This window comes from Microcaecilia unicolor, chromosome 1 (assembly GCF_901765095.1).
Source record: "Microcaecilia unicolor chromosome 1, aMicUni1.1, whole genome shotgun sequence".
Lineage (NCBI taxonomy): Eukaryota > Metazoa > Chordata > Amphibia > Gymnophiona > Siphonopidae > Microcaecilia > Microcaecilia unicolor.
In genome coordinates, this window is record NC_044031.1 from 680072229 (window position 1) to 680091803 (window position 19575).

The 19575-nt window shown below is 42.4% G+C and overlaps 1 protein-coding gene across 5 annotated transcripts in view; it reads right to left on the reverse strand.

Annotated features, from left to right (window-relative positions):
* The window catches only part of PARP6 (poly(ADP-ribose) polymerase family member 6), a 116885-nt gene that overhangs the window by 69940 nt on the left and 27370 nt on the right, over nt 1-19575 (reverse strand). For 3 of the 5 annotated variants that reach the window (XM_030190369.1, XM_030190368.1, XM_030190372.1), the window contains exons 5-8: nt 16862-16922; nt 12822-12912; nt 5085-5151; nt 772-921 (exon numbers count right to left, since the gene is read on the reverse strand). In XM_030190369.1, the coding sequence (XP_030046229.1) occupies nt 772-921; nt 5085-5151; nt 12822-12912; nt 16862-16922 (369 nt within the window). Of the gene's footprint in view, nt 1-771; nt 922-5084; nt 5152-12821; nt 12913-16855; nt 16923-19575 lie in introns of all 5 variants that reach the window. The other 2 variants (XM_030190371.1, XM_030190370.1) reach the window with 1 other exon arrangement.

A 19575-nucleotide genomic window follows, 5' to 3' on the forward strand; every position in this document is an offset into this window, starting at 1 on the left:
TAATATCTGCCTCTGCAAATATTCTCAGCATTCCATCAGTTCTGTATAAAAGCTTTCTGAAAAAAAATAAGTCTTTAATCCTACCCTAAACCTCTGACCTCAGCTCCAAAGGGAGCTGGTTCCATGGTACAGTGGCCCTCCAAAAGAAAGCGCAGTCCTTAGTCACCGTTCACCATGCCTGCTTATTACTTGGCACAGTAAGCAAACTAGATACCATCCTGCACTGAATACCTGGGTACAATTTGGTCACTGGTACGTACCCAGGTATCACTGGATAAAGTTAGGACAGTTTTTTTTGCTGTCCTAACTTTATCTGGGCAGTTTACCCAGTTAGTAGATTAAATATCACTGCTAAACCAAGAGGAAATTCCACCCCCGGACCACCTTGGCACTATCCAGGTAGTTTGTTTAGGTTTTCAGCAGCATTACCGGGTATGGACCTGGTGAATGGAACTCCTATCTCTATAAACACCACTGAAAATTGGTCCCTAAAACTGCAGTAACATAAAGCAGTTCATAAATCTCAGAAAGGGGAGCAGAAGGAGAAAGAGAAAGGCAGAGCAAGGTCTAGCCTAGTGGTTAGTGCAGTGGACTTTGATCCTGGGGTACTGGGTTCAATTCCCACTGGGCAAGTCACAACTCTCCATTGCCCCAGGTACAAATAAGTACCTGTAGTTACTATATAAACAGCCTTGAATGCAGTTGGAAAAAACACAGAAAGGTGGTATATCAAGTCCCATTTCCCTTTCCCTAGGCAGAGAGCGTCCTCACTTGGGGATTGGGGAGAAGATACCGAGGCCTGCTCTGAATTTCTTGATTGTGCCGCTTGCCTTGAACCAGTTGTGCCGCTTCTCCTGCTGGATCTTCAGCAGATCATTGCTCAGATGTTTCCATTGCTGGGATGTGAACATTCCCAGGATCCTGTGGGGAAAAAAAACAGAAGCAAAAAAAGAAATGCAGAAGCAGAAATTATCCATTATTGTTCCAAAGAGGACACTGATAATAGAAAGCTCAGAGATTAAGGGACGGGTCTGGTGGAGCACAGTCAAATCTTGCAGCAATGTTTACTAAGCTGTACAGGTTATAACTCACAGCAGGCATTAGCACAGACTTGCGGTAAAGGCTAATGTGTACTAAGTTTTAAAAGATTTTATTCAGGATTAAAAGGACAATACAGCAAACTGCTGAACAAAATTACAATGCAAAGTCTACAGTAAAGTGTAGAATAAACAATGATATAAGAGTGAACAAAGTATCATAAGGTATGAGCAACAATAAGAACTTATGACCCAATTTCATGAACAACCTGCTACCACCTATCAGCTACTGTGTACTAAAGCCAGCCAACAGTACAACTGCATCACGTTGAGAAAAGCCACTGATGCCTCCGGCTCAGTCCCTCTTGACCGCCCCCTCCCTAACAGCATCCCCTCCACTACTTGATCCTCTCCCCCTGCCGTAGAAAGGAAACCCCTACCTAACCAGAGTAGCTGGACTCTGGAACTCGTTGCCGGAGAACGTAGTGACAGCAGCTTGCAGCTGGCCTTACGGAGTTTAAGGGGGGTTTGGACAGATTCCTGAAGAATAAGTCCATTGAACATTATTTTAAAAAAAAAAGGGGGGGGGAATTTTTTTGGGGGGAGGAGTTTGCCGGGTTCTTGAAGCCTGGATTGGCCGCTGTCGGAGACAGGATGTTGGGCTTGATGGACCCTTGTTCTTTTCCCAGGATGGTGGTGCTTATGTGCTAACCAATTATCAAGAACGCTGCCCCCCCCCCCCCCCAAGACAAACCCTGAACTTTCCCCCACCCCTTAAACCACTAGGACTCACTTGGTGGATTCCCTTGTAATCTAGTGGAATGAGGCGGAAGCAGTCCCTCTCAATTCCCATTCCCTCTGGATTTCAAAACAGCACTGTTAACCCCTAGCAGTAGTCTCACAGTACTACCACTAGGGGTCTGTAGGGGTATGTCCCTGTGTCTCCCTTGCTGGTCTTGGCCTATACAAGCCTATGACATCTTGTTACTAGAAGATGGCTGCTGCAAACCTCTGACCTGCACATCTCTGTGTCAGAGTCAGCTTCAGTTTGTGGAAAATCACTGACAGGCTTGCTGAAGCCAAGGACACTCTGTGCTCCAATTATTCCCCTTCTATCTCGGAGATGATGAGAAGGGAGGCATGCATGGCACCAGAAGTTACCATTTCCAAGGTCACAAAGAAAAAAAAAAAACAAGAACTCTTCTTGCCCATGCACAGGATGGTACAAGAGGATAATTGGTATCACCTGACCGAGAGGCGCTGGAAGAGTGGGAAGAGTTGGGGAGTTAGTTAGTCGGAATCCTTGGAAGAAGGTGGAGGTGGAAAGAAGACCAGTGACCTAAGAAGGTCCACCAACTGATGAACAGTGTATCTGGAAGAGTACCGTGTGGTTCAGCTACCTGCAAGGTGTGACCTGTGCCTTTGCTGACTGCTGCAGAGTGCCTGTCGTGGCTCTGACGAAGACTCGCTGATCTCTCAGCTTGAGTCTGGGAAGTAACCTGTGCTACTCCTGAGAGGTGTCACCGGAGATTGTGTGGTGAGCGACACAGTGATCTATCTCCTATTAGTCTGGGTTAGCGAGTGGTGATTACCTGAGCATAAGGCTGGTGTTAGTCATAACCTTGGTCGGGAAAGAAGCTGCTAATTACCATACTACCTCATAACATAGTTATTGCATTCTAATCAGTTGTGCAAGTTTACCTAGCAACCAGTAAGAAATGTGTGTAGTGTGAGAATATAGTTGTAAGAATTACTGCCAGTATTTTTGTTCAGCTGAAGCTTTGCCAAATTTCTATTTTGTATATCTTTTTTTTATATTATCCATAATAAAGCTAATATATATATCAGCCTGATTTCTCAGCTCTCTCTCTCTGACTGAAATAGTGGCATGTAGGGCCATAGCCAAGGTTTTTCCCCTTCCCCTAGACAGAGAACAGAATATTTTGCTTGCGGATAGTTCTGTTGGGAAACCTTGTTTCAGGTAATTTATTATCTGGGAAATCCGCCTACAGGTCATCAGCACCATTTTAAAATCCAGTGCCAGAGGGGTGAGAGAAAGGGGAGCAAACTACCAGGAAATATCCTTAGTGAGACTCAGAGATTTGCTCTCGGGAGGGAGGGGGGTCGATCTAGGAGGATTGGAAGATCCGTTTGGAAGTCCATGCAGGCACAGGATACACAGGAGCTGTTCTATTTTCTTTCCTATAAAATACTGTATTTCTTTCCTATTTTATTTGTAATTTTAATTTGACTTTGTGAACCTCCATGATGGAGATTCCAAAGGCAAGTATAAACAAATAACCAATACTGTCAAACAGGTTCGGGTTTCAGTGCCCCAGCTGTTGATGTAGCCTTTAGTTTGTGTCAAGCAGCACGTTACTTGGATACAAGCGTGCAATCTGTGGAGGCATGTAAGGTGACTGCCGTGTACTAGGTGTCTGTGTGTTAAATGCAGGACAGATGCTAGGCACACTCTCTTCATCTACCACACAGGCTCGTACTTACTGTTCTTAAGATTTCCACTCAAGCTGCAGTAAGTACGTCTAGTAGCACTATAGAAATGATAAGTAGTAGTAGTAGTAGTAGTAAGTGCAAAAACCTACTGCACTTTAGCAAGCAGGCCCCTTAATGTTCAGACATCTGTCCCTTGAAAAGGATACCAAGTAAATAGCCTGCTGAAGGATATCCAGTATATCCACAATGAATATTAATGAGAGAAATCTGCATGCAACAGAGGGACTGGACCATAGATATCTGATGCCCTAGGCATACCTTCAGCTATGCAGTACCCCACCTCCAAGGTAGTTTCAGGGCTATAGTCCATCCCACCCCCAATCCACCATCCCCAAAATGGCCAACATCCTCCCTTCCCTTTCTTACCTACCCCAGGTGGCATCTTCCCTTCCCTTCCCTCCCCTCCTAGTCCACCACCTCCCCTTCACCTCCTTATCCCTTGCCAAGTCCAGGATCTCCCCTTCCCTAACTTAATAACCCCACTCCACTCAAGGCCAACTTCTCCCCTTCACTTCCCTACCCAACTACCTGTTCCAGCTTCCAGCATCTCTCCTGTCCCTCCCTACCCTCCCCCACCCCAAGGCCAACATCATCCCTTCCTCTCCTTATCCCCCCCGTCCAGCATCTCATCTCCCCTTCCCTGCCCCAGCTGTTACCCTACCTCTTCCTGGACCGCTTCAAAAGGTACTCAGCTCTGGCAAGGGAGTTTCCAGCAGAAGCCCACACTCAAGTCCTGCTGCATCATGCCCTCCCCTTAACTCATTTCCTGTGAGGAGGAGGGTGGGATGCAGCAGTGGTTGAGCACTGGCATCTACTGGATGGCCCTGCACCAGCACATCCAGCATTAAGTGCCTCTGGAGCGATCTGGAAAGAGGTAGGGCAATAATGGTTGTAGGAGAAAGGGAAGAGATGGGCAAGATGCTGGCCAATGGAACGAGACAGGGAAGGGAGGATTACAGGATGCCCATCTGCTGCACTGCTACCACCTGCCAAATCTTGTTTATCATTTATTAAATTTGCTATACCACTTAGCTGCGAACAAATTAAAGCAGTTTACACTAAAAACAATAACTACAAATTACACAACAGAAAGGAATGCCAAATTATGACAGGAAATAATTAACTAATCATCACACAAAAAGAGAAATAAAAGCATACACACAACTGAAAAAACTAATTAATAATCCTTCATATACTTCTCATCCATCATTCCTGATCTATCGCCCCAGGCGGATGCCTAGTCCACCTAGTGGCAGGGCCAGCCCTGAACAGAGGCACTGCATTCCTGGGTTGAATCACAACAGCAGCAAGGAGTCACCCAAAGCACTCATTACAGATCAGATTATAACAAACTCTAAAATGAGAAAACATATCATATCATGATAGAGACATTTCAGATAACACTTCCAAACTCTAAAGCTTCGCTCAAGGGGTCTTCAACTTCTAGGGCAATTCAGGGACAAAAAGAAGGTTCTTTCCTATGCTTTCAACCTTCCATCACTTTATTAAGCATCTGGTGATTAGTATCCTTACTTTTTAAGCTGAAGACCCAGTCCAAACCGCTCTTTATTGGATGGCTGGAAGACCTCGATGGAAGGTTCTGAAGGATGTGGTTAAATGGACAGGGAGGAGAAAAGAAGGTGAAATTAGCTGAATCACGAGAAATGCAACCTCTGTACCAATTTTTTCTTCCCTCGCTGACCTTTAAAGACTGAAGGTGCAATGCTTTGGACAAGCCTTCCAACTTTTGCAGTGACACAATGATTTTGTTGCAAGGGACAGCTCACAGAGCTTATTCTATGCTCTGGATGGATGTACACGAACAACAGTCATGCGGAAGAGACCATCACACACCTGTATCTGTTACTCCTGGGGGAATTATGGCATGCACAACCCCTTGCACCTTCCTGCAGTCCTCCACCCCTTCCAATGGCGCAAACACACACCCTTCCATCCACCTTTCTTTCCAGTCCCCCCTCCCCCCTCCCTCCCAATTCCATCCACCTCCCTCCCTCTCTGCCTACCTACACAAGCACCACTACAGCATGGCAAGTGAGAGGAGCTGCACAGAGGCAGAGCAGGTGGCTTCCACTTTTGCTTCCTCTGCCATCCTGACGCTGACTGTTCCTTTGACCCACGTGGGCCTCTGTTCAGCTAGGGACCAAGGCAGCAGAGGAAGCAGCTCCTCTCTTGCCATGCTGCAGTGGTGCCTGTGCAGGCAGGCAGAAAGGGAGAGAGGCAGTCAGCTGGAAATGGGAGCATATTCAACCAACTGCACAGAATTCTGTGCGGGAAAGGCAGAATTCTGCACAAATTCTACACTGCACAGTAGTGCAAAATTCCCCCAGGAGTAACCTATGAGCTCAGCTGATTCCTACTGAGGGAGGAATTAAAGAGACTGAAGAGGATGAACAAGCCTAACCTTTATGGATTCACAGTAGTGCACTGAAACACCTTTGAGAGCTACTTCCCCACAAAAAAGCATTAACCCCACCCCAAATCCATTTTTTTTTAAACAAAGGTTGTAGCAACGGTACTTTGTGATGTTTAATCAGGAAAGCAGAGTTCTAGAGGCCACACAGGACTTAAGAGAATAAAATGGGTAGCCTAATAGATTATGGTGTTATTGGGCTATCAATCAAAAAGGCATAAAAGCATATGAGATTTTGAGATCAGACAAGCCTCTTCTCCAATGTTACTGTGCAGGAAATAATTGTAGGCAGGAAACTAAGAGCCTCTTTTCTCAAGCCACGCTAGCAGCTCCCGGTGCAGTAATGCCAACAAAGCCCTTTCACTCTCAATGGGCTCCGTTGGCATTGCCGCATGCCTTGATAAAAGAGGCCCTAAACACTGGATGTGTTGTGCTCTGAATGGTCCGTTATTGCCCTGAAGTAACGGTTTGAACCCACAAAACCAGGACCTTCTTGGTAGTTTAGACCATGATCCTGCTCGCTTGGAGTTCCTGCAGAGAGAAAGTTCCAGTTCAGAGCTGTGAAGATAAGTTTGAGCTTTTTTTTGGAAATTTAGACACTTGTAGCCTTGGAAAATGGGAATCTAGAACTGTACACTGCAATGTTGACCGTGTGTGGAGGCTTGGGTTTTTTTGCCCATGATGGAACATGTGAAGTACAAATATGTACTCAAATAAGAACTCTGAGGCTTTTTCATTCACTTTTGGCTGACCCTGTGGCTCAGGTTGCAGTGCAGTGCATTTTGGTGTAGGCTTCAGTTTTTAGGGCCAGTTGTAACTAGGCATGCTATGAAGGTTTTATGACTGCCGCTATTATGGAGACCTTTACTAGCCAGTAAGTGGCGCTGAAGGTATTTTGTGGAGGAGAGGAACCGTGGCCTGGCAAGGGGCACTAGTACTGCCTAGGCATGCAATCTGGTGAGGGGGAACAGCAGAGAATATTGGGGAGAAAAAAAAGATTATGATTTGAAAACAGGAACTTTAAAAATGGTTTTACATTTTCTCTTTGGTTATTTTTTTTAATTAATTTTCGGAATGCAGTTTTGAGGATTTCTTAAAATTTAGGAGCCCTTTTACTAAAGCTTAGCGCACACTAACGGAATTAATGCTGCACATCCTATTTTATACCCATGGGGCACTTAGCACATACTAATGTCTGTTAGCGAACACTAAGCTTTAGAAAAAAAAAAAGACCCTGCTTTGCTCCTGGAGAAGAGAATTATTGGTGGTCCTTTCTGTGAAACAATGGGGCTCATTTTCAAAGCACTTAGACTTACAAAGTTCCATAGGTTACTATGAGGGGCATTTTCAATACAACGTCTAAATCCGACTTTGGACGTTTTGCTGAAAAAAATCAAGTAGTGAAAATAACCATTTTCAAACCAGAAAAACATCTGTCTTTTTTCTTTGATAATGACCATGTCCTAGATGTTGTGCTCAGTATGTATATCTTTTTGGACCATTTTCCAAAAAAAAGTGTTAAATGTGTTATGTGGTTATTGGTGGGGATGTTTGTGAGGGGTTTTGAATAATTTTCTACTGACTGAGAGGTCAACAGAAATTTGCACTCTCACAGCCTAGGGATGCCTCTTCACTCCTATATTCCGCTTTTCAACAGGAGCTGCACAAACAAGCCAACTTCCCTCTTCATCAATCTGTGCTATGCTCTTTGCTTTTCTCTATTCTTAAATGTATCGCAAAGGTCATAATTTCCTGGTTTGTTATTCCTTTGTCAGAATTCTTTCCATTTTCACCTGTTTCTGAGGCTTGGTCATTAGAGTGAAAACAATTCTTTGGATGCCGTTCTCTTTGAAGGCTGTTGGTTTTATAAAGACCCCCATCTCATTTGACAGTTGTGAAAAAATATGTAATATGTGTCATAATAACTTGGAGCTGGGAATGGTGCTTTCTGATTGGCCTCCATCAACAAAGGTTCCTGGAGTCCCTGGAGGTTATCACGCTTGCGGTCAGGGCTGATGCCTCATATACAGTGTGAAATGTATAGGATAATGAAGGCAAGAAGAGGTATTCATTCCTCATCTCAGGATTCTCATGAGATCCCTCTCCATAACTACAAGAAAGATTCTTCCTGTCAGCTTATTGTTAACTCGGAGACATTTATTTATCTGAAATATCTATATTCTTCCAACCAAATTGTCCAGGGTGGTTCACAAAATAAACATAAAGGTAAAGGAGGTTATCTTTGTTAGAAATATTGTCTGTTTGTATTGCACTTGCCTTTGGATATATGAATAAAGAAGATTTAAACATAAACATAAAAATAAGATCAGAACAAATGTAAAAAAAAAAAAGCAGGATTTATATAATCATAACACAGAAGTGTATTTTCTAAACACTCAGACTTACAAAGTTACATAGGGACTCATTTTCAAAAGAGAAAAATTTCCTAATTGGTATTTTCAAAACCAATTTTTAGATGTTTTTCTATGAAGTCCGTCAGAAGTGTGTTAAGTCACAAGGGGACGTGTCAGGAACATGTTAAAGGCAGGATATGGGCGTTCCTAACACTTGAACATTTTTCTGCCATAATGGAACAAAACAAAAACATCCAGGGCTAAAAGTTGGATGTCTAGATCTATTTCATTAATCAATATGCTCCAAAAATGTGCCCCAAATGACCACTGCACGAATAAAGGAATGACACTCCCTTACTCCTTCGGTGGTCACTGACCCCCCTCCCACCCCAAAAAGATGTAAATGAAACAGTACATATCAGTCTCTATGACAGCTTCAGATGTTATGGCCAGTCCTATTAGAGAAGAAAGCAAGTTCCTGGAATAGCCTAGTGATCAGTGCACTGCACTGTAGAGAAGGGGACCAAGGCCCGTAATCCATTCTATCACACTTGTGGTGGAAAATGTCAGCTCCCCCCCCAAAAAACCCCAAAACCTACTGTACCCACATATAGGCGACACCTGCAGCCATATGGGCTATTGTAGTGGTGTATATAGTTGGATACAGTAGGCTTTTCATGGGTTTTGAAGGGCTCACCATACAATATAAGGGGTTAATAGTGAGATGCGTACCTAGGAACTTTTATGTGATGTCCACTACAGTGCCCCCGCTTTGCTGGGATGCCTGTGTGGCCAGTCTACTAGGAAAGCTGGCTCCTCCTATGTCCCCAATGGCTTGATTTTCTGCGTTTTTCACTTTGACCTTTTTTTTGGAAAATGGTCCAAAAAGATATACGTACTGAGCACAACATCTAGGAAATGGTCATTATCAAAGAAAAAAGACAGACGTTTTTCTGGTTTGAAAATGGTTATTTTCACTACTTGATTTTTGGACGTTTTGCAAAGTCGGATTTAGACGTTATATTGAAAATGCCCCTCATAGTAACCTATGGAACTTTGTAAGTCTAAGTGCTTTGAAAATGAGCCCCATTGTTTCACAGAAAGGACCACCAATAATTCTCTTCTCAAGGAGCAAAGCAGGGTCTTTTTTTTTCTAAAGCTTAGCGTTCGCTAACAGACATTAGTATGTGCTAAGTGCCCCATGGGTATAAAATAGGATGTGCAGCATTAATTCCGTTAGTGTGCGCTAAGCTTTAGTAAAAGGGCTCCTAAATTTTAAGAAATCCTCAAAACTGCATTCCGAAAATTAATTCAAAAAATAACCAAAGAAAAAATGTAAAAACATTTTTAAAGTTCCTGTTTTCAAATCATAATCTTTTTTTTTCTTCCCAATATTCTCTGCTGTTCCCCCTCACCAGATTGCATGCCTAGGCAGTACTAGTGCCCCTTGCCAGCCCACGGTTCCTCTCCTCCACAAAATACCTTCAGCGCCACTCACTGGCTAGTAATGGTCTCCATAATAGCGGCAGTCATAAAACCTTCATAGCATGCCTAGTTACAACTGGCCCTAAAAACTGAAGCCTACACCAAAATGCACCGCACTGCAACCTGAGCCACAGGGCCAACCCCAGGTTCTTAATTTTTTTTATTCACTGTTGCACTTCAGTTTAGAACCAGGTTTGTTCTGGGATTTGGAGATGAAATTAAAATATCTTAACTCTGCTAATTCTGTATTATAATGCTGTGCTAGCAGCTGTTCTTAACAGAAATAAATACAGGTCAAGGATTTTAATTGGCTGTAAATATTCTCTTATCATACAAAATACATATCCTCTTACAGGGGAATTCTATAAGTGGCAATTAAAATTGTGTGTGCAAATTTGGGCACATGCTCAATTTGCTCACACAATTTGATTAAGTAATGCACCTGTTAGTGCCAATCAATTATTAGCGCCAATTTGCAATAATTTGGATTTACACGTGCATCTTGCTAAGTGCTATTCTATAAAGATGCATGCATAAATTCTTTAGCTTGCAACTGAAAAGGGGGTATGGCCAAGGGAGGGGCAGGAGTGTTCACTAAAGATGTGCGCACTATTATAGAATTTGAGAGATCTGCACCTTATTTAGGCGCAGGATTTACGCCAGGGTTCAGTAGGTGTAAATCCTGATGTCTAAGTTGGGTATGGATTCCGGCACTACATATTATTCTATAAATGGCACCCAACTCGGAGCACTGTTTATCAAATAGCACTCAGTGTGCATTTTTGTCAGCACCCAAATTTGGGTGCCATTTAGTTCTAGGTTAAGCAGACAGCTGTTTCACCACTTATACGGAGTGCTCTGCATGTGAAGAGTAATTTTATCAATGTCAATACAGAAGAACAAAAGCCCTCGCAGTCGCAAAGACATGCCAAACATAGCAAAGGTGACTAAAGAAAGATTAAGACAATGTTCCAAAACTCTAAGGTTTTATTCATAAACATCCAAGATACGACAAACCGTGTTTCAGCCTAGCTGGTCTGCATCAGGAGTTTTCCAGAGGATGTTGTATAATAAAGTGACTTCTAGCTTCCAGATCAGATTGTAAACTACCAGTGAGTCTACCTTGTGCTGTCTCAAAAATTTGTCTGTCCAATGCAAAGTCACACCATATCTAAACTCAAGAAAACTGTGGTATGACCACTGAATCTAAAATGCTGTAAAAAAAATACAAAATGTGTTTTAGAGAGTCAGCATTCCAGTGTCAGTCATATCAGAGCTTTCTTGAGTTTAGATTTGGCATGACTTTACATTGGACAGAGAACCTTTTGAGACAGCGAGAGACAGACTAACAGTAGTTTACAATCTATTCTGGAAGCTAGAAGTCACTTTATTATACAACATCATTTGGAAGGGTCCTGATGTAGGCCAAATAGGCTGAAACATGATCCGTGATGAGTCTTGGATATCTATGAATAAAGCTTTAGACTTCTGGAACATCATCTTAGTATTTTAGTCACCTAAGAATGGTAATTTTTATAACAGGGCACCTGCCCCTCCCCCCCACTGATATTCAAAACTATCTAACTGGCCAAGAATGGCTCCTAGCCAGTTAAATAGGAGTTTAAGTGCCTAACCGCAGATATTCAGTTGAAGATAACCAGTTATCTGGTGCGGAATATCCTGGTTAGCGACATAGCCTATTAGGTGCACATAATCAGTACCAAATCAGCTATGCTGAGTAGTCAAAATAGGCCGCTTAAATAGCAGGCCTATCTTTGACCACTTAAAAGTTAATCGGGTAGTGCTGAACATCGGCACAGCCGGTTAACTATTAGCAGCCAAAATAAACCCGGATATTCAATACCAGTCACCGAATATGGCCCGGCATTGAATATCTGGGTTTAACGCTGGTGATGACAGCAAACGCGCTGCCTGCTGCTGGCAGAATATCGGACCTCTGGTTTAAGAGGGTAAGAAGATACCTACTTTGGTGCTATTTTATAAAAAGGCCATGGTTGGTGTAAATGTAGACATGCCAATACCAGGTTACGCTTGTACCCTACAATGGAAGCTGGGTGCCCAGGTTCCAATACAGGATAGGCTCCCACCGCATAGCCTCAGGACGCCCAGTTATAGAATTGCATCCAATCACCTAGGTGACTTCATAAAATAGGCTGGAAATAGGCACCTACTTGGTCTTCACGCATAGGCATATAAACCTATCTGTGAATTTTCAGTAGCACTGTATAAATACGGATGCAGAAAATGATCACAGACTGTCCCAGCACTATCCAAATAGTGTCAGGGTGGAGCCACCTAACACTACTGACAGCCTACGATATTCAGCAAGAAAGCTGTCCTAATTTAAACTGCTTAACGGCACGGATAGTGGTTGAATATTGCCATAAAGTTGGTCAGTTCCAGTACAGTCTTGATTATCCAACCTTTGCTAATCTGACCAACCGGCGTATCTGACAGACCCCCCAGTAACGTCATTGAATTTATTTCTATTAAATATCTCAGTTTTAGAACAATTTTTGAATATCATGAACTCTTATGCCATTGTTTATGATTTGTTTGAGGGGTTTATGCAGTGTTTTCCATATTATCTAACTTTTCACTTATCCGACAATGGGTTGGTCCCATTTACTTCGGATAATTGAGACTGTACTATATACGTATATTCCGTTCTGATGCTTTTATGAATAGAAGCACTGAATATGCATAACATATTTAATAATTATGGCCCAACATTTGAAAAAAAATCTTGACTGCAGGGTTTAAATATTGACCCAAAAGTTGTATTGTGTTTTTTCTGTATTTTAGCAAATTAATTTTATGTGATAACTCAGTGAAAGGAAGGTTGTATATTGTTCAACTAACAACATAATATCTTGGTGTTGAATTTACTTATTTAAATTAAAACAAGGTCAATGTTTAGTAAATCCTGTACCCGGCACCGGTCTAAGAAAGTTTAGAGTACCTCTTGCTTCTGCTTACCAGGTCCATCCAGGTACTGGGAAAGGGAGAACCGCAGCCTCAGGACTATGGGCTCAGTCCGCAGGACCTTCCAGGCAGTTGACACCTCCTCCTGTATGAGGATGAGAAAGGGGTAAAAAAAAAAAGGATAGGTGGACAGAAAGATAGGTCAATAAGAGGCAAACAAGACAGAAAAAATGGAAGAGAGAAAACCAAAAAGAAACATGCAAAAAAGTTAAAACAAAATTAAATAAATTATAATTCTGCTGTGGAATCAGATATTCTTTCCAGAAACCCGATTTTAGCATTAACTGTTTTTTTTCTGTTCAGGAAACACATGGTAATGAAACCTAACATGATTCTGCAAACAGTAGCTATCCTTGGTACTGAAACTCGACAAAGTCCACCCCATAAGTGTGAAGATGATGACTAAGACACAGTGGCGTACCAAGGGCGGGGCGGTGGGGGCGGTCCTCCCTGGGTGCACGCTGCTGGAAGGGTGCAGAGAGCAGCCACACACCTGTCAGCTCCGCTGGTTCCCTGCTCCCTCTGCCCCAGAACAGATTACTTCCTGTTCCGGGGCACAGAGAGCCAGCGGAGTCGACAGCCACGCAGCTGCTCCCAACACCCCTCCAGCAGCGTGTGTTGATGCAGGGTATGCTGATGCACTGGGGGGGGGGGGGTTAATGCGCCGGGTGGGGTGTCGTGCTGCACCCGGGGGGGGGTGCACAGCGGCAATCCGCCCCAGGTGACAGCCGACCTAGGAACACCACTGCTAACACACGACTCCACCGTCTCTGGCTGTGATTAGCTAAATTGCTTTTAGAAAAGTTTACTTTTACAACTTCTTATGGATCGTAAATAGAAAGCCAAGCACTAAGCTCCTATTCAGAAGTCAGCACAACTTCAGGGGCCAATGGACAGCTTTGTTCAGCTTGGTGCAGCTGGAACCCTTGGCTGCTTGCTTTCTGTGGCAGAGGAAAAAGGAAGCCCATGTCACTGACTGAAGGAGCCTAGAATCCTATGAAACTCCACTGGCTTCGTAGAGATGGAAGTGCGGTCAGCAGTAGTGGGGTTTTCAGAATAGAGAGATTGATGCCCTGCAGATCATTTCCTCTCCCGGATTGGGGAGGTGCCCCGGAAAAAGAGTAACCTACAGTATATGGGTTTGCAATGTCTTCCTGAGAAAGATACCTGACCTTAAACCTGATTGCTGGAAGGTCTGCTTCTGGTGAGCAGCACGGTTCACCTGTGAAATAATCAGAGGAAGACGGAGTCTCTTGGACTTCAGTCCTGGTAAGACCAAAGTGGTTTAATTTGCAGTCCATATGGGAAGTTGGCTGCTTTGGAGTAGTCTCTGGCTGGACAAATTTGCTGAGGCTGCTCAATTACAAGAGAAAGAAGTGAGTGACTTAAAACACAGAATTTCCACTCTTGAGGGGTCTGTGAAACAAATTCACAGTGAGGATTCGATACTAATGAAGAACTCTGCGATGTTACACAAGAAACTGGAGGCCTTGAAGAATACTATTAGAAAGCAAAACTTATGTATTTTAAACTTCCTAGAATTCCACCTGTTTCTCCTGTTGAGCTGTTTATGTCCTTTGCTATTTCTGTGTTTAAAAGATCCTTCCTGAGTCAGCCCCTCCCCTCTCCAGGGCTTTTTTTTTTTTAATCTGCCATCGGCACCAAAACAGCCTATGGAAGAAAAGATTTCCTTTGGTAGATTGGACCTGACTGGATTTCTCAAGAGATCCAATACAAATTTTGGAGTTGAGGCTACTTGGCTTATTACTGTTGCTCTGGAACCGGACATAGACTGGCTACTTAAGATGTTTTTCTGTATATTTTTTTTTTCCTTTAGTCGTGTTTACTTTGGATTGTGTAATTTTTCTTAAACAAGTATATAACTTGCAATGAATTTTGTAAGATCTTATTAAAAAAAAGAAATTCCACACCATGAAAGTTACAAAAAAAAAAAAAAGACACTCACAGAACATCTGTAACTTAGCATTCCATGCACTTGCAAAGTGATGAGGTCACATGAATACAATCCCCCCAATATTCAATGCTATTTAACCAGCCAGACACGGTCACTGACCGGTTAAATAGCATATTGGTGCCTAACCGGCAATATTCAGCAGGAGATAACTGGTTCTCTCCATTGAATGCAGCTAGCACATAACCGGCTATATCACTTGACTTATCCAGTTATGTGCCAATATTCAGCCCCTAACCAATTACGTTTTGTGGTCAAATAGGACAGCATAAATAGCCGCCCTATCTTTAGCTACTAAAAAGTTAACTGGTAAGGGCTAAATTCTATATACAGCGCAAAAACAATCGGCAACAAAAAAGTGCTATTCTTTAAGTTGTGCTTAAATTTAAGCACGTTTTATACAATAGTGCTTATGCCCAGAGTAGCGCCTAACTTTAGGTGCAGCCATTAACACCAACTGAAACATGGTGCAAATGTACATGCCAACATAGACACGTATCCCCATTATTCTAGAACAGCATGAGTTAATTTTAGGAACACCCCCATTACGCCCCCGACCCTCCCATTTCCGTGCCCCCCTTTTTCAGATTGTGCATAAAAGTCAATTAAATCTAATTAGTGCCAATAATTGTTACTAATAGTGACTTTTATAGAATTAGGGGGTTAGTGCTGAATATCGGTATAAAAGCACTGCCCGCCACCGGCTGAATATTGGGCCCAATAAGTTTCGGTTCAGAGTTTTAGCTTTCTTTCCTACTTTCTATGTACAGCAGTTCCATACAAAGAGGAATCAATTCACTAAACTTTGTAGCCATTTATCCACCTTGCTGTTGGCAAGTCTAAAACAGAAACATGCGGTAACACATTAGGGTATACAATTTTCTTTATCTACATATGCTAATGAGATTAATTGTGCAAATAAGAAATTTTGTAAGCTACATAAGGGTTGGTTGTTCTTCACCAAGGAGCCCTTTTACAAAAGATTAGCACGTGCTGATGGACATTACCATGTGCTAAGTACCACATGGCCCATAGAAATAAAATAGGATGTGCAGTATTTATTGCTTGCTAATTCTGTTAGCGCGTGCTAAGATATAGGGCCCCAAAAGGGCAATTCTATAAAGTAGGTTCGAGAATTTAGGCCCCCCCCCCCCCCGCACTCATACGTATACAGAGTAGTAGAGTATGTCTATTAATAGGAATTAAACACGAGTGAAAACGCTTACCACAAAGTGTGTTAAAAGTGTTTTGCGTAACCTGTTTGCAAGCGTTAAGCATGCAGTTTGTTTGTTTTTTTTTTTTTTTATTTTCTGGTGGGGATGGAAAATGGGTATGAACGCACTATTCAGCTAGCACATTTTGATTACCATACGCTAAGGACTAGATTCTATATAAGACGCCTAAAGCCGAAAATATTTCCGCCTAGGTGCATTCTAAAAACCACGCCTAGATTTAGAATATGCCTAGTAGGTTTACAGAATACGCCTAGTGGCCAAGCCTGCGCCTAACTCTAGGCATTTCCATTTATGCCACGTAAAACTTAGTGTAAATACCGGCACCTACGTTAGGTGTGGAACAGGTGTATTCTATAACTCTGCACATATATTTTTGGAATGCTCACGGTCTGCCCATTCCACGCCCATGGCCACACCCCTTTTTGGTAGCATGCATTACTTTACAAAACACACACAAAACACAAGTTGTGTCAATTCTAATTAATGCCAATTAGTGTAAATAATTGCTTAATTGGCAATTATCGGTGCCGATTGGCTTGTTATGTAATTAAAACTGCACACAAATCCAGAATATAACTGGATTTGCACGTGCAATTTCAGTCTCGTTTTATAGAACCTGGGGGTAAATGGTTAGTGCACACAGGAGCTCTAAGCGCCCCCTAAATAGGAGTCAGTAAGTCCTCCAAGTCAAAGTTTTTTCAGGTTATGTGCGTGAATGCAAACATTAGCCCCACAACCTGATCGAGAAATAGTGGACATGCTGCACCTACAGACATGCTTCGGTGCTGTTTGTTCTGTGGTAAAGGTGTAATGGCACTCACGCTTACATCGAGGAAACTGATATTGATGTGCAGGTCAATGTCCGCATCATCGATGGTCCCATATTCTCTGTGGAGAGGATTGGGAAAAGAAGAACAGAGTTTGTGAAGGTGAAACTGCAAGAAGTTACTGAAAGAAAGATACATTATTAGACTTTGAAAGCAAAATTGTAACTTGAAGTAAGGTATTAGGGTTAAATCAAATTCTGCAGGCAGGGTGGAAACAGTACTACATACTTAGAAAAAAAGCAAACTAGCAAAATTAATGTAAAGAGTAATTTAATTCGACACATTTATATTCCACTCAACCTTAAAACTCAGAGCAGATTACAATAGATAAAAAACACACTTATATTATACATCCCACCCAACCAAAATCAGCCCTACCTATATACATTGATTCAGCTACTTCTTAGCATCAGTGGAACCAAACCCAGTTTTCCAGACTTCTCGAATAATATATTCAAGGTCTACTTAAATATTTATTTAAAAGCCAAGGGGGTCTTTTACTAAGGCGCGCTCATGTTTTTAGCATACTAAACATTAGAAACGCCAATGTAGTCATATGAGTGTCTCTAATGTTTAGCGCGCTTTAGTAAAAGACCCCCCAAGTTTTTAAATGGCAATGAAGTATGATATAATTCTTAATTTCTATTATAAAACTTAGGAGAGAGAGTTCCATAAAGAGTACACCCGCCTCACTACACTATTATCACCTTTCCCTCATTGGCAGCCCTCTAACTTATACTATGTTAATACTGCACAAAAGCACAATAATGCCACAACCATAGGTGCTTCCGCTGTGCATTCTCTACTCCACTTGCCTCTTCAAACAACCACTGTACCCATTTAAAAAAAAAAAAAAGTCTGATAGCACTAGGAGCAAGCACAGAATGCCTTTTATTTCTTTTTATTTCATTTGTTGTTTTCTCATTTTTTCAGCTTTCTATTCCCTGTTCTTGGAGTCAAAATACATAACTCTACCTATTCCCATCAGAACAGAAAACAACTACCTCAGCTTCAGGAAGAGGCTAAAAACCTCTCTCTTTCCCAAAGACTTCTTCATAACAATCCAGCAAGACTTCTACCTCCTAGTATCATCCATTATCCTTTCCTTAATGTTGTTAGTCTCATGCATTACACCAATGGTCTGTTTCTCAAACCTCACCCTAACACTATTTGCTTTTGTCTCACCTACAATGTAAACCGCACAGAACCCTGGAAAGGGGATATTAGCAGTATACAAGAATTGATTTGAATTTAAAAAATGTCGGTCCAGTTGCACCAGAAAAAACTACTACTGTACTTGCAGGACAGGGACAACTGGAGTTTACATTGATCCTGTGACTATATAGTTAGATTGTAAGCTCTTTGAGCAGGGACTGTCTTTCTTCTATGTTTGTGCAGCGCTGCGTACGCCTTGTAGCGCTATAGAAATGCTAAATAGTAGTAGTAGTAGTAGTAGTAGTAGTTAAGAATTCAGCTGAGGCCTTTTTCCAAGGTGAGTTACATTCAGATACAGTAGGATTTCCCTATCCTTGGAGGGTTCACAATCTAACTTTGTACCTGAGGCAATGGAAGGTTAAGGGCTTCTTATCAAGCCACGCTAGTGGCTCCCGGTGCGGTAATGCCAACAAAGCCCACTGATTTTCAATGGGCTCCATTGGTATTGTTGCACGGCTTGATAAAAGAGGCCCTACTTTTTTTTTTCCACCTTTTTGGAGAAATTCATCCAAGGTGGTGTACAGCAAGATTAAGTCAAACACAGGCAATTGGTAATTACAGCAGTAAAAATGTTCAAACAACAGTATATATTATGGCAAAGTACGATACTTAACAATATTAACACAGACACAAGGTGTAAGCAGAGTTGGAACACAGACTGGATATGATAAGAGTAACAGGGGACTACCATAAAGAAAACTGCATGTGAAGTCAGAAAGGTGTACGAATATGACCTCAGCGCTGCGTATGCCTTGTAGCGCTATAGAAATGCTAAATAGTAGTAGTAGTAGTAGTAGGGCAGGAATAAGCAAGTTCTGCTACAGTACATGCAGTCGGTGTTACTCCTTTCCCTGTGGGTTCCATGCCCACTTGAAGGAAGAGGAATCACAGCCTGGTCTTGGGCCACGCCGGTGAGCAGTAGCAAATAAAGAGGGTCTTTTACAATGGCACATTAGCACTTTCAGCGCACGTCGATCAGCACACGCCAAACACCAGAAACGCCCACAGGAAAATATGGACATCTCTAGCATTCAGTGCACACTTACAACTTGCCCAAGGTCACAAGGAGCAACAGTGAAGATGGAAAACATAGGGAAAAAGTTGGAAGAGGATCAGGGGCATCAGAAGCAGGTCCTGGAGGATTTGTTTTATTTATTTTTTTTTTAAATGAGGAGTAGGGTTTATTTTAAAATGGAATGAAAACAAATGAGATGTTCTTTCATTTCATGTCCTGTTCCAATCCAACAAAAGCATGTCCTTAGTTAGTAGTGTAACACCTACCATAACAACCACAAAGCAGGGTTAGGACATCATTGCAGAAGTCAAATTAAACAAAGGAGGATGGCAAGATCCTATTCCTGCCCTATGTCATAGTTCTCTGATTCTTGCCACCCTGATTCCATTGTTGGCAGTGGCATCCCCCAGCCCTCCCTCTGAGCATGGGGGTACGGCTGTCAGCTATGCCGGTCCCCTGCCACGTAGCAGGAAGTTCACAACAG